General features: G+C 46.7%; 1 protein-coding gene across 2 annotated transcripts in view; it reads left to right on the top strand.

Annotated features, from left to right (window-relative positions):
- Nucleotides 1-3,222: 3,222 nt before the first annotated feature.
- mepceb (methylphosphate capping enzyme b) overlaps nucleotides 3,223-13,693 on the top strand; it is a 40,456-nt gene continuing 29,985 nt past the window's right edge. The window contains exons 1-5 of one of the 2 annotated variants that reach the window (XM_054737656.2): nucleotides 3,223-3,438; nucleotides 10,354-10,766; nucleotides 10,920-11,167; nucleotides 11,259-11,523; nucleotides 11,604-12,129. In XM_054737656.2, the coding sequence (XP_054593631.2) occupies nucleotides 10,390-10,766; nucleotides 10,920-11,167; nucleotides 11,259-11,523; nucleotides 11,604-12,129 (1,416 nt within the window). In that variant the 5' untranslated portion in view covers nucleotides 3,223-3,438; nucleotides 10,354-10,389. Of the gene's footprint in view, nucleotides 3,439-3,602; nucleotides 3,807-10,353; nucleotides 10,767-10,919; nucleotides 11,168-11,258; nucleotides 11,524-11,603; nucleotides 12,130-13,693 lie in introns of those variants that run through there. The other variant, XM_054737657.2, reaches the window with a different exon arrangement.

Raw genomic sequence — 13,693 nt, 5'->3', positions numbered from 1 at the left:
CATGGTATGGGCAAGGTTAATCCCAAAAATGGATGTACCGAGAGACTGGAATGATCGGTTAACAACTGAAAGGCAGAGAGAATTATGTCTGCCTGACCCAAACAGTTCTTATCTGAATCTGGCGCCCTGGTAGCCTCGAGCTGAGAGGAATAAAGTAGAGATGTTCCGATCACCTTATTTTGTTCCTGATCTGATTCTGAGTGTCTGTCGATACCGAGTCCTGTCCGATACTTTTCAGAAAAGCATTAAAATGAGAAGAAAACACATCCGAATGGTCCTTTAAGTTTGACTTTTATGTATTTAGGAAGTGCACCAATGAAAACTTGTTTATATTGTGAATATACTTAAAAGTAGCAGCGTTGCTCTTATTTCAAGTTCTTTACTCCCTCACCATGCAGCTGTGAGCCGTGTGTGACGGAGCAGGTAGGCGGAGCCGTCGGCAGGCAGGGTCACTTTTCTCTGCATAACACCTGTAGCTCCAGCGCGCGGTTCCGTGCTGCAGAACCCGAAGTTTTACAGTTTGTTGGGAATTTCTCTTTGTTCATTAGCGTACCTTTCTCTGTCAGCTGGCTCCGCCTTTCTGTCTGACTTCACTGTGACTGTCAGAGGTGAACTGGGGGTTAATGGAGATGTCGGAGGGGGGTCCTGTAAATGGTAACCACATGGCACCTACTGAGGTTCTACGAGGTTCTTACAACACATACCACGTCCACAGCTTATGTGTATGGCACATTTACAGCGCAGCATGGGAGCTGCCCAGAGTGCTGCACAGGCTGGACCAAATCACGACCAATCAGAACACAGGATACGAATACAAGCAGATAAAACACGAGGACCACCAAGAACACAATAGAATAATAAAACGAGTCGTGGTCTAAAAGCCACATCATCACACTTAAAACTGCTGGGTTAAAAATAACCCAATTTGGGTTGTTTAGTAACCCAGGTGCTGGGTCCAAAAGGGACCGACCCAGCACCTGGGTTATTTTAACCTAGCAGGGTTGGGTTATGAGTTGGACCCAGCTTATTGGGTTATGCTTTCTACCCAGTCAATGGGTTCAAATGACCCAACTGTATAGTTAGGACTACCCACAACTGGGTTAAAAATAAAACCCAACTTCTGGGTTATTAAGTTACTAAAGCTCGGGTTAAAATGACCCAATTCTACAGTAAATACAATAAATAAAATACAAACTGAATAATTCAATAAAACAAAATGAACATGTCTCAGTCAAATCTTTATCATAAAAATTATGTTAATTTTCAAAATACAAAGATAACAAATAAAGCTGCATTTTCTACTTTCTCTAAACATGCGTTCATATTCAAACTGGTTTTGTAAATGACTACTAATTACATTTATTAATGACAAATATTAAACATTTCGTAACTTGTAATGTCTTAAACATGTTAAACAACTTTAATGGAAGAACTGTAGTGAAGTAAATGTCCATCAGCTCCCAACACTCACCTTAATGCTTTAGTCAGCAGAACATCAACCTTACATCATAGCAACATGAGCCCTCAAAGCTTCACAGCGTTAGATTCATGATGCAAAGATAAATGTCTGAATAAACCCCCAAATCTGTGCTCGTGGTTCTGGAGAGTTGACATCAACACAAACAATGTTTAAGAACAGACGGGTATTCCAGTTCCACTGATGGTCACAAATTCTTGGGAACATCGATGGTCTTCTGCAGCCATAAGGACATGTGGTGCTCCACTGTGGTCCCATTCAGGTTCTTCACCAGACTGGTTCCAGTCTAAGTTGAGGGGGATAGAGGAAAGAAGAACAGATATAGGCATAAAGGTTATGATTTCACAAACAGCTGTTGAAACATATTTGGAGTGGGCTGTGAATGATAACTGAAGTAGAAAATAACAGAACTTACAGGTTGGAAGTCAGTGAAGGCCTGCTGAACCTCTGCTGGGTCGGAACGCTCTCCTTCAACTTGTATGGTGCAGGCTGGAGAAGCACTGGCAGCAACAACAAAGCCACACCCAGCCATTTGACTGTAAAACTGAACGGTGTAACATAAGTCACATGACTGTTGCATAAAGGCCCTCTGCTGTTAGCCGGGATGCTATCACTGGTATAAAACAGCCAGAAGGCCTAGGAAGGCTGCTGCAGAGCCTGATGAGCTGCTACATCAGCATGAGAGTCTTTTTAGTGTTAGTTCTCAAGCTTTAGTCTTCATGCATTTTTATGTTGTGTATTTAGTGTTTTTGATTTCTCTGAAGCACTTTGGTCCATTTTATGCTGTTGTAAGGTGCTATGAACAGGCTAGAACAGGTGTTTTATGCAGGAATCAGGCGTGTCTCTGCTTAAACACACCTAGTTTGAATCTGCTGGTGATCAACAGACTTCTGCAGAGCCTGAGGAGCTGCTGAGCAGGTGGATCATCCTGAAATCAGGTGTGTTGAGATCAGGTAAATAATTAAAACCTGCTGGGTAGCGGACTGCCCACCCCCGATATAAACTTTAACATATTTAGGATGACTTGCTGGGCTACAGAACAGCCACAAGAAGCACAAAAACTTCACATCTTCCCTTGTGACCGTGTCAGCCCGACCAGTTAGGACCACATGCGAGCATTGACCCCTCACACTAGATGATCGTGCATGGCTGTAACACACTTGTTTGCAAGCGTTTGGGCTGCACGGTGGATGGTAGGTTCAAATGTCAGCAGCAACCTTCCAGTGTGTTCTTGTTCATCCCGTGCATTTGTGGGGATATCATGCTTTCATCATGAATGACTGCAGTTAGCTTGTTATCTCCAAGTGTGTTTGGATGCTTCTGCACAATGAGTAAACATCTGAGTGGTAAACAATCACCTGTAAGTCCAGATTCGGAGTGAAAGAGTCCAGAGAAATGAACTTAAGATGTTTATAAAGATGATAAACTCAAACAACAGTGTGTTAAAACACCCTCTGACTCACTAAGTTAGTAATGTCTCTTTGTTCTGCTGACGCGCGTCTTTAACGTAAGTTATTCTTAAACGTGTTTTAAACAGGCACAGCGTCGGACCCCTCTTTTACTGACCATTCTCCCGCCCTCTGAGACGTTGACCAATGGTGGAACAAGGTGACAGTTTCGGTCTTGTGATTGGTCAGCACGAGGCCTGTACTCAGCAGCTGATTAGTCAGATTGGTTGTCGCTCACGTGGCCCTGACGCTGGCCTATAAAGGACGGGCTCCTCGCTCGTGCGTACTGAGAGGAGCTAACAGTTAGCATGTTTTTATCTTCTAAATCCTGGGATTTTACAGTTAGTAACGACTCCGTAACGTGTGCGTGGACAGACACGCGCGCAGACACCAGGAGAGGTGTGCCCGGACTGGTGCTGACGCACACTTCTGCGGGTGGCGGTGTTTTCTTCTCCAAAAGTGGATGTTAGCTCCTGCAGATAGCCTCCTCAGGCTAACTGTTTGTTTCTTGTGGTGAGTTTGAATTATTCATGACGTCACTCCGTCATTGGTGGAGGGACTCGGAGGGGCGGGGCTAGTCAAATAGGCCATGTCAGGTGCGTTTTTGAGGCACACGTGCGTCAGATGGAGGAGTTACCATGTTTGTAAAAGCACATTAAAGCAGCGTGTCAGCTGACCCCAGGATGAAAACACAGGTTTAAAATCCTCCTTCAGAGAGAGCTCAGGTTTAACAGTCGGACCAGGTCAGAAATAAAGCTCCAGGACCATAAATAACTCCAAGCTGCATGAGAGAGAAGGCTCTTCAGGCCAGATCTGAGCTGCACCAGTGAAGAAGACTGGAGCACGGGCAGAGGGAGTGCATTCCACAGTTTGGGTGCAGCGTAAGCAAATGCACGCTCTTCCAGCCTTACAGCTCATTTTACAGAGGAGTTGTTGATCAGCAGACCTCAGTAACCTGGAGGGGGCTAGGGTGAGAGCAGCTCTGTCAGGTAGAGGGGAGCAAGACCATGCAGAGCTTTAAAAGCAAACATTACATTATAAACCACCTGGTAGTGCACAGGGAGCCAGTGTAGGTGAGCTAGAACAGGTGTGATATGACCTCGTCAGAAACCTGGCTGCAGCATTCTGGACTCTGCTAGCGGCCGAGGGTGGAAGCATTAACGCCAATGAGAACAAAGTTTATTCAAGTCTAGAGGTGATGAATGCATGAATGACTGATTCCAGGTGCAGGGGCGTGCTTAGCAGCAAAAAAACCAGATGCATTGCTTACATGATGTCACAGCACATGATCAGACGGGTTTCTGACCAATCATACATCGTTTCTGAACGGGACGACTCCGGAAAACAACTTTAAAGCTGCAATCCAGAGCTGTGTTATGGTTTATTTACGCTGGCCTGCACACGTAGAGCTCTTTTTTTCACCTCAGTTTATTTATAAAGCGCCAAGTCACGACCAGAGTCGTCTCAAGGACCTGCACACGGTAAACATTCCAATACAGGTCAGTTCATTAAGCCAATCAGTAACAAGTTTCCTACATAAGGAACCCAGCAGGTTGCATCGAGTCACCGGTTGTTTCTCGGCGCCAAGGAACGACGCCTTGATGTCTTGGCCCCGCCCCGGTTGCCTAGGAGATGCATCATCGGGAGCCACCAAGGCGTGTTCCAATGTTCATGTTCTACCGAGGCGTGTGTTCTCCGTTTGTTAGCCGTTTAGCTAGCTGAGCGAGGATACACGGGAGGTGTCTTGTAGCCTAGCCTTGGTCAAAAACTACCCAGAAAACACCGCGGTATTTTCAAAAGGACGGCGAATCAGAACCCAGCAGCTACTTCGGGGCAAAGTTCAAGTTTAAAAGTAAGTTTATTTTAGATCTAAAGAAGTTATCCGTGGTTGGTTAGTAGCTTAGTAGCTGCAGCTTCGGTGGCTAGCGGGTAGAAACTCACTTACATGTATAATAATAAACATAAACACGATTTAAACAGTAAAAGGCTCGTTATATATTTATGTTGAAACTAATACGTATAAAATATAACATTATGTCATGTGACGTTACGTGACCGCCGTGGAAGCCGCGGTCACGTTATGCAAGTCTGTTCCATCTAACCGTTTACATTGACCAAGGAAGGACCGTGTCCTCGTAAGCACGGCGCCTGGCCTTGCAAGGCATTGCCTCACACGGCCGGGCGTCTTGACATTGAGAAACACCCCCCGACTAGTGTCAGAGTCTTTACAGCAATCCTCATACTAAGCAAGCATGCAGCGACAGTGGAGAGGAAAACTCCCTTTTAATCAAGTAGTGTTTCTATAGTTACATTGGGATGTCTTAGTAAATATTGTATTTGGTGAGAGATAAACTTTATTGTATTTATCCTAGTGGATCTATAATTAAATGGGTAAACTAGTAGTAGCACATCCAACGTCAAAGAGAGTGTAAAGTCCAGAAAGGGTCAATTTTGACCTGTATATTGACCACATAGTGACTGGTCACCTAAGCCCCCTTCAGACAGGCCATGAAAAACGGAAATGTTCCGGAATCTGTCCGTAAGACCTTTGTGTCCGAATACAAACATCCGGATAACGTGTTCCGGGATTTAACCGGACGAAGCCCCTAGTAACAGGTCCGGACTTGTTACGGACAGGGTGGCTGCTTCTGACTAGTGAGGTAGAGTTCCGGACTAGGGGGAGGGGACCGGGGGACGCTGTGCGCACCTAGATAGCCCGCTGCTGTAGCATGCGGTGAACCATGGCAGCTCGCCTCCTACGGTACCGCCTAGACGCGCGACGGAGCGCTTCACACCGCTTCAGTGATTCCTTCAACCATTGAGCTTCATCATCCAGGTCTCCTATGCGTCTTCGTGTGCGCAGAATTATGCTTAAGCGCCTCGTGATTTTTATCTTGGGAGGCGCTATAGAAATGATATTTTCTTCTTCTTAACATAAGTCCGATTCTCCCCCCCCAACCCCCCCCCCCCCCCCCCCCCCGCCGCCGCCGTCAGACATCTGGAACTTTCCCCTGCTGTGTGAAGGCAGCCTAAAGGACAAGTTCCGGTACAAAAGTGGTGTGTCTGAAAACACAGTTCCGGTTAAAAACCGGATTGAATTGTCCACAAATGTTCCAGAATGTCTGTCTGAAAAGGGCTCTACAGACATAAGTCCACTATCCATGTGGAGCTGCTACTCTATCTTCTAACACCCAGAAGATTCTGCAGGGCTTGCTGACGGTCCATGAGGACAAGATTGTCCAACTTATCTCAGACTGCTGGATTCCACACGCTGAACGAAACGTGAACTTTTACCACTCATAAGTTAATCCTAAGTAATCATGTGGGTGAATGAACCAGATGTTAGATGAAATGTTTGAATAATCTGTGCCTAATTCAGTGAAGTTGAGATGAATATTGTTCTAACAATGATCCATTTACATCTTATGATCGGTACCGTATGATTTAACAAGTGAATCATTATCTACACGCATACACTAAGTTCGTTAGATGCAGATTCAGCTTAAGGCCATCTCACATACAGTTTAAAGACTCTATCTACAGAACTAGAACAGCTTGTATCTGGAAGGTGTGGTTTTCTGGGGGATGTCTGGTAACGCCTACAACAGGGTTGTTCCTGGCTCAAACTGAGGCAGAGGTGGTACCATCCTGACCGTGCACCAGCACATAAGTACTCTGTACATTCAACTGCCTCACTTTTTTAAAGGCTAAATATTATAAAAGTCTCAATAATATGCATTAGATTGGTGTTTAGTTCCTTTTCCCACTCTGATATTTATAGTTAAAATTAGGGCTGCAACTAACGATTATTTTCATAATCGATTAATCTGTCGATTATTTTTTCGATTAATCGGTTTGTTATTGTTTAGCTATTTAACCTATACAAGTGATGAATACATTTCAGTTAAGAAAAAGAAAAACATAAGAGGATTGTGCAGTTGACTGCAATCTATTTTATTGCACATGAACACAGTCAGTGGTGTAAAATGAGCTAAACAGTGCAAAATATCAGTCCTGAATAATTTTTTAGCATTAGCTGGAAGCCTGCTCCTTCCACCATGGATAGTGGCCTCATGTCTTTTACCAGCATGTTTAGAATAGAGTTTGTAAGTGGTATGAATTGCTGGGGGGTGAGTGTCTTGTTCCCCATGTAGTTGTCCATCGTTGCTTGTTTTTTTCTGCATAAGAAACACAAATAGACTGAAATAAGTACACATATAAAATAAAGCAGCACACACACTACAACACTAAATCAATATTATATTATTTGAATTAATTAACAATATACAGTGATCATTTATTTTGAGGGTTACGTTCTACAAAATAGCCCGCAACAGGAGATATTCAGAAAAAAAGTCTAATTTTTTTACTATTAAAAAGCTCTAAGTAAGGAGCTCATGAGGTTTTTACTTTGAGTCGGGAGTGTTTAAATTAGCTAGAGAAATGTGAAAAATGATTATTTTGTGTAATACTGTTTAAGAAACATGATAAAAATGTGTTGTGAGGCGTTTTACAGTGTTAGATAGTAAAACAGCCTTTTAATAGTAAAAAAATGACTTTCTGAATTTCTCCTGTATTTAAAAATTGAAAGCGTACAACTATGCCGCGTTATATTCACCTGGACACAGCTCGTCTGTATATTTTTCACCGCAGAGTTGTCCTTTTTTGAATGAGGAACATAGTTATGGGTTTGTGCCGTTTTTCTCTTAACGAGAACATTCTTATAAACAGACGTGCTAAATTTGGCAAGCGCATGATTCACAACACGGAGGAGATTCACGATTGCATCTAGTCAATCAGAAGTAGAACACCGTAGACTGACACGGCAAAAAAACACGTTTAACATCCACTATAACAAACTCAGCTAAAACACTAAGTCCAGCTTGTTTATTTTCTGTTACTTACCGGGCTGGCTCTTCCAAATGACGGCTCACTTGACCGCGGTGCTCTTCATCAGCCCCCACATGTTTTCATCTCAAATGTTCACTTAGGGACGTCGTGCTTCCGTGCCATGCTAGATGGTTTTTGCATATTTTGCAGGTCACCCGTCTTTTCATGGCATCTAGAGTGAAGTGCTCCCATACTCGTGAGGTTTTTGTCCGGGGTTTCTCTTGTTTTGTCGCTTATATTTTTCTTCCGTATTTCTTCTTGTTCCGCCATCTCTCACAGCAAGATGCCCGTCAGTAACGTGTTACGTCATGAAAACCGAGGGCACTTATTGGCTCATTTCTTCTTCTACGGCTCCACTGGTAGATCAGTGGCTCATTACTGCCACACACTGGCGGCAAATTTAACAGATTGTAACCGATGTCAGATTGTGGTAAAAATAGACGTTATGCGGTAAAATGTGATTATTAAACAACTAATTGATGACTAAAAAAGTTGTTAACTATTTTAATAATCGATTATAATCGATTAAATCGATTAGTTGTTTCAGCTCTAGTTAAAATATATTTAAATACTTGACCTACATTTCAGTAACACGTTAGGTTTGCAGGGGTGGACATTAACTTCAAAACCAACCGGCCAGCCGGGCCGGTAACTCTGAATATTTACCGGCCCCGCTGGTCAGCTGCCAAAACGAGTCAAAATAACAACTGAACCCTTTTAAATGTAATAAACCTTTATTTTGTACACATTCACAAACATAATAACGTATTCTAGTTTGAATTTGTTTGTTCCATCAACAAAACTCGATTTTGTCGTCGCATACTTCCAGCATACAACACACCATGATCAAAGCTGACCACATATACCTTGCAGGGTTCCCCCCAGTGCTTTACAAGCCTGGCGGGCCACCAGGCTTTGCTTGCCCACCCGCCAGGCTAGGCGTCATGCCCCACCCCCCTCCCCGACCTTACTGTGTCCGCTGACACGAGCGGCGCAGCGAAACTACAGCCCTCTATCAGCTGATGCTGGTGAGAAACAGCAGCGGAACGTGTCAACCACCCCACCCCCGCTCTCAGAGGAGCGCTGCGGGACGGAGCGCCCGATTTCCCCTCCCCCCAAACGGCCGAAGCCGCCAGGCTTAACTCATTTTCTGGGTGAAACCCTGCCCAACAACGTTAGCTTCTTGGAGTTCCTCGCTAAATTCCACTCTGACTTTGTTGTAGAGATCGGGTATCGCTGCTTTTGAAAAACATTTCCGTCCAGGCAGCGGTATTAATGGTGAAAGTTTTCAGCAGCCCAACAGATGACACCATTTCCTTTTAGATGTATTTAGAGACAGCCGATGTCCACCTGGGGCTGTCCTCTTCTTATTTAGTAGCTTTAGGAAGAACTCTTAGAATTTTCTGCTGAGACACTTGATGCTTGTTGATGGAGCTGAAGTGTAGCCTACTCAGCTGGATGGTGGGCAGGTAAATGCTCATGCTTCACACACAGCTGCAGAGTCTGGTTTAGGCTCTTGATGCTATACTGCAGGGCTTTCCTGGAGGGCCGGTATCCAGAACATTTTAGTTTTCAGGGCCTTACATGGACAAGCACCATCTTACATTGGTTATCTTCTTAGTCCCTACACCCCCAGCAGGTCCCTGAGGTCCAGTGATCAAAGCCTACTGGTTGTGCAGCACCAGGCTAAAGGTCAAAGGTGACAGATCATCTGCTGCTGTGGCCCCCAGACTCTGGACCTCTCTCCCCCTGAGCCTGAGACCAGTGGACTCAGTGGTCTCCTTTAAACTCACCTGTTCAGGCTTTGGTGGGACCTTCATCACCCTCTCCTTGTTCTGCTCTTATTCCACCTGTCCCAGATCCACTGATCCCCCTATTTCCTGTTAATGTTCTCTCTCTCCCTTTCCTTACAGTTTTTATCACAGTTTTCTATTTTAAACATCTTATTTAATAATTTTTTAAAGTCTTTTTCATATTTAAAATGGTTTTGTGAAACGGATTTTCTCTTAACTCATTCGCTGCAAGCTAACCGTTTTTACTGTTTTTTTAAGAGTCACAGAACATTGCGCGCTAGGATGACGTCATCACCAAAAAAACATAATTCCATAATCCGTTGTTGAATTGTGATCGGCATCAGCTTTTCCGGTTCGCGCCTCACTTTTTTTACAGCAGCGGCCCAAAACGATCTCCTAACACGTGGATTTCTGCTTCCTGATCACGTGACGTGTGACGTATGCGGATGAAGATCGGCTTTAGAGCTGGGATGTTTGTTCTCACGGTGCGGGGGCTCGTCCGACGCCCACACAGTAAAAAAAATGCAAATGTTGACTTTAGTCGTCATTGGCAGTGAACGAGTTAAGAGGCGTTATATAAAAGATCGTGCTCCCTCCCTCGACGCCCAAACTTGAATAGCCCTGCTCTTCTGAGTAGACTCTTCTCAGGGAACCTGATGTTTGGGTCCGAGGAGTTCTTCTGTCCTTTGATGCTTGAGTGTGGTTTCTGACCTGTGACCCCTGACCCCTTTCTATCTGTCTACAGAGAGCTGTGATTGGCTGAACCCTTTTCAGGTGAATCATGATCAGGAGGTCTTTAGACCAGGAACCCATCCTTCATCCTGACCCGCCCATCAAACTTAGCCCTGCCTTCCCCGTCTCGGTTAGCCTTTCAGCCGAGCCCCAGCTGGCTAAGACCCACCCCCCCAGCCTCCCTAAAAATGGTCTCCAGCCCCCCTCCATCAGCCAGCCCCTCCTCCCAGACGCACCTCCACCTGCTCATAGAGGCGGGAAGAGACGTTACTCAGTTGGTATCAATGTCAGGGGTGTGGCCAAACGGCGACGCCGTGCCAAAAGTGAGAGCCAGGCGGAGCCATTGCTGCCAAGTCACTTCCTGTTGGGGGGGAACATCTTCGACCCGCTGAACCTGAACTCACTGCTGGATGAAGATGTGAACAGGTGAGACCACCTGTTCCTCAGTCAGATGATGATGGTAATGTAACGCCTAGAATGTTCTGGTTCTGCCGGTCTTCAGACAGATCTAACCCGCTAGAACCTGGGAGGTGGAGGAGGTCTTGAAGGTCTGAAGGTTCTGGTTCTGTCCCCTCTCAGGAACACCAACCAGGAGACTCCAAAGGACTCGCCCCTGCCGTCACGCAGCAGAGACCCTGTAGAGATCCTGGTGCCTCGTGACATCACTGACCCTTTGAACCTGAAGGGAGGAGCTGAGGTAGGGGAGGCAGCAGGAGTCCTGTTGTCCCCCCTGAAGTCCAGGAGGAGACACAGGTACAGACACCATGGAGGAGGAGAGAAGGAGGCGCTCCCTGCCAGACTGTTCCTGCCCACAGCTGGATTCTCAGGTGAGTCACCTGCATCATTACCTGTGCCCACCACAGGGGACAGTGTGTCCTCATCCTGTTGTTTCTACTGTATTTCCTGTTCTGACCACAGGGGGCAGTGTTTCAGCATCTCCTCTCACCTGTGAACTCAACACCACCATCACCTGTCGAGAAGACGTGGCCCCGCCTCCTGTCCTACCCCGGAGACACACCCACCCACCACCTGGCCCAACCCACAAACCTGCGAACCAGCGACGACGAAGACGCACCACCTCTGCCAAATCAGCTGATGGTGCAACAGACTTTGTCACCACGGCAACCACATCTCTGCCGACCAAGTTTCAGACACCGCTAGTGGGAGGGGCTAAAGCTGTCAGGTGAGTGTCACACCTGAAGTAAGATAGAACTCTGATCTGGTTGGAAGTTGGGGTCACATGACCGTGGGTTTCCTCTGCAGGTGTGCAGGATCTCACCTGGGCTCTGTTCGGACACCAGGGGAGAAGACAAAGGACAGGCACCGGTACCAGTACGGTAACCACTGCAGTTTCTATGGTTACCATGGTTTCTATGGTGACCAGTATGAAGGGCGAGTCGGTGCAGAGGAGGACCTGAGGCCCCACCTCCTTGAAGCTGATTGGTTCAGAGACAAGAGGGTGCTAGACATCGGCTGTGGCACTGGTCACCTGACCCTGACCATTGCTCGGAGGTTCAACCCCACCCACATACTGGGGGTGGAGCTACATGACCGACTGGTGCACGCAGCAAGGCAGAACATTAGGCACTTCCTGTCACATGACCTGGTTGTTGAGGACAGAGGGAGGAAAAAAAGGGAGGAAGTGATGGAAGAGGTACAGCAGGCTCTCTCTCTCCTCCCCTTTCCCTTGTCCTTCAGGGTGAGTCGAGGTCCACTTGTGGCTCCACCCCTCTCCCTGCCTTCATCCATCTCTTCTTCCAGGTTCCCCAACAACGTCACCTTCATTCAGGTGAGTCCTCTCTTGTCCTTTTCTAGGTGTGTTCTGTTGGGTGGATGTCAGACTTCCAACCTGTTTTTATTCCATCTGGTCTATTCCACCTGTATCGGTTCCCCTTGGTCCGGTCCACCTGTATCGGTTCCCCTTGGTCCGGTCCACCTGTATCGTTTCCCCTTGGTCCGGTCCACCTGTATCGTTTCCCCTTGGTCCGGTCCACCTGTATCGGTTCCCCTTGGTCCGGTCCACCTGTATCGGTTCCCCTTGGTCCGGTCCACCTGTATCCGTTCCCCTTGGTCCAGTCCACCTGTATCCGTTCCCCTTGGTCCGGTCCACCTGTATCAGTTCTCCTCGGTCCGGTCCACCTGTATCAGTTCTCCTCGGTCCGGTCCGCCTGTATCGGTTCCCCTTGGTCCGGTCCACCTGTATCGGTTCCCCTTGGTCCGGTCCACCTGTATCCGTTCCCCTTGGTCCAGTCCACCTGTATCCGTTCCCCTTGGTCCAGTCCACCTGTATCCGTTCCCCTTGGTCCGGTCCACCTGTATCAGTTCTCCTCGGTCCGGTCCGCCTGTATCGGTTCCCCTTGGTCCGGTCCACCTGTATCCTTTCCCCTTGGTTCAGTTCACCTGTATCCTTTCCCCTTGGTCCGGTCCACCTGTATCTATTCCCCTTGGTTCAGTCCACCTGTATCCGTTCCCCTTGATTCAGTCCACCTGTATCTATTCCCCCTGGTCTGGTCCACCTGTATCGGTTCTCCTCGGTCCGGTCCACCTGTATCGGTTCCCCTTGGTCCGGTCCACCTGTATCCTTTCCCCTTGGTTCAGTCCACCTGTATCCGTTCCCCTTGGTTCAGTCCACCTGTATCCGTTCCCCTTGATTCAGTCCACCTGTATCAGTTCTCCTCGGTCCGGTCCACCTGTATCGGTTCCCCTTGGTCCGGTCCACCTGTATCGGTTCCCCTTGGTCCGGTCCACCTGTATCCTTTCCCCTTGGTTCAGTCCACCTGTATCCGTTCCCCTTGATTCAGTCCACCTGTATCAGTTCTCCTCGGTCCGGTCCACCTGTATCGGTTCCCCTTGGTTCAGTCCACCTGTAACCGTTCCGCTTGGTTCGGTCCACCTGTATCCGTTCCGCTTGGTTCGGTCCACCTGTGTAGAAGAATACATTAGTTAATTATGACCAATAAGATGTGATGATTCCATATAAATATGAAATATCAACCTGATTGATCTTTGAATGTTTAATCAGAAGATTCCAGGGTTCTCTGCTTCTTCAGGGACAATAAACACACTTCGAATTAATTCAGACAGAGTCAGTATTTACAGTGGGGCAAAAAAGTATTTAGTCAGCCACCGATTGTGCAAGTTCTCCCACTTAAAATGATGACAGAGGTCAGTAATTTTCATCATAGGTACACTTCAACTGTGAGAGACAGAATGTGAAAAAAAATCCACGAATTCACATGGCAGGATTTTTAAAGAATTTATTTGTAAATCAGGGTGGAAAATAAGTATTTGGTCACTTCAAACAAGGAAAATCTCTGGCTCTCACAGACCTGTAACGTCTTCTTTAAGAAGCT

This window comes from Nothobranchius furzeri, chromosome 2 (assembly GCF_043380555.1).
Source record: "Nothobranchius furzeri strain GRZ-AD chromosome 2, NfurGRZ-RIMD1, whole genome shotgun sequence".
In the NCBI taxonomy this organism is placed as follows: domain Eukaryota; kingdom Metazoa; phylum Chordata; class Actinopteri; order Cyprinodontiformes; family Nothobranchiidae; genus Nothobranchius; species Nothobranchius furzeri.
Note: the sequence above shows the minus strand (reverse complement) of the source record. Positions and strands in the feature narration are given on the sequence as shown.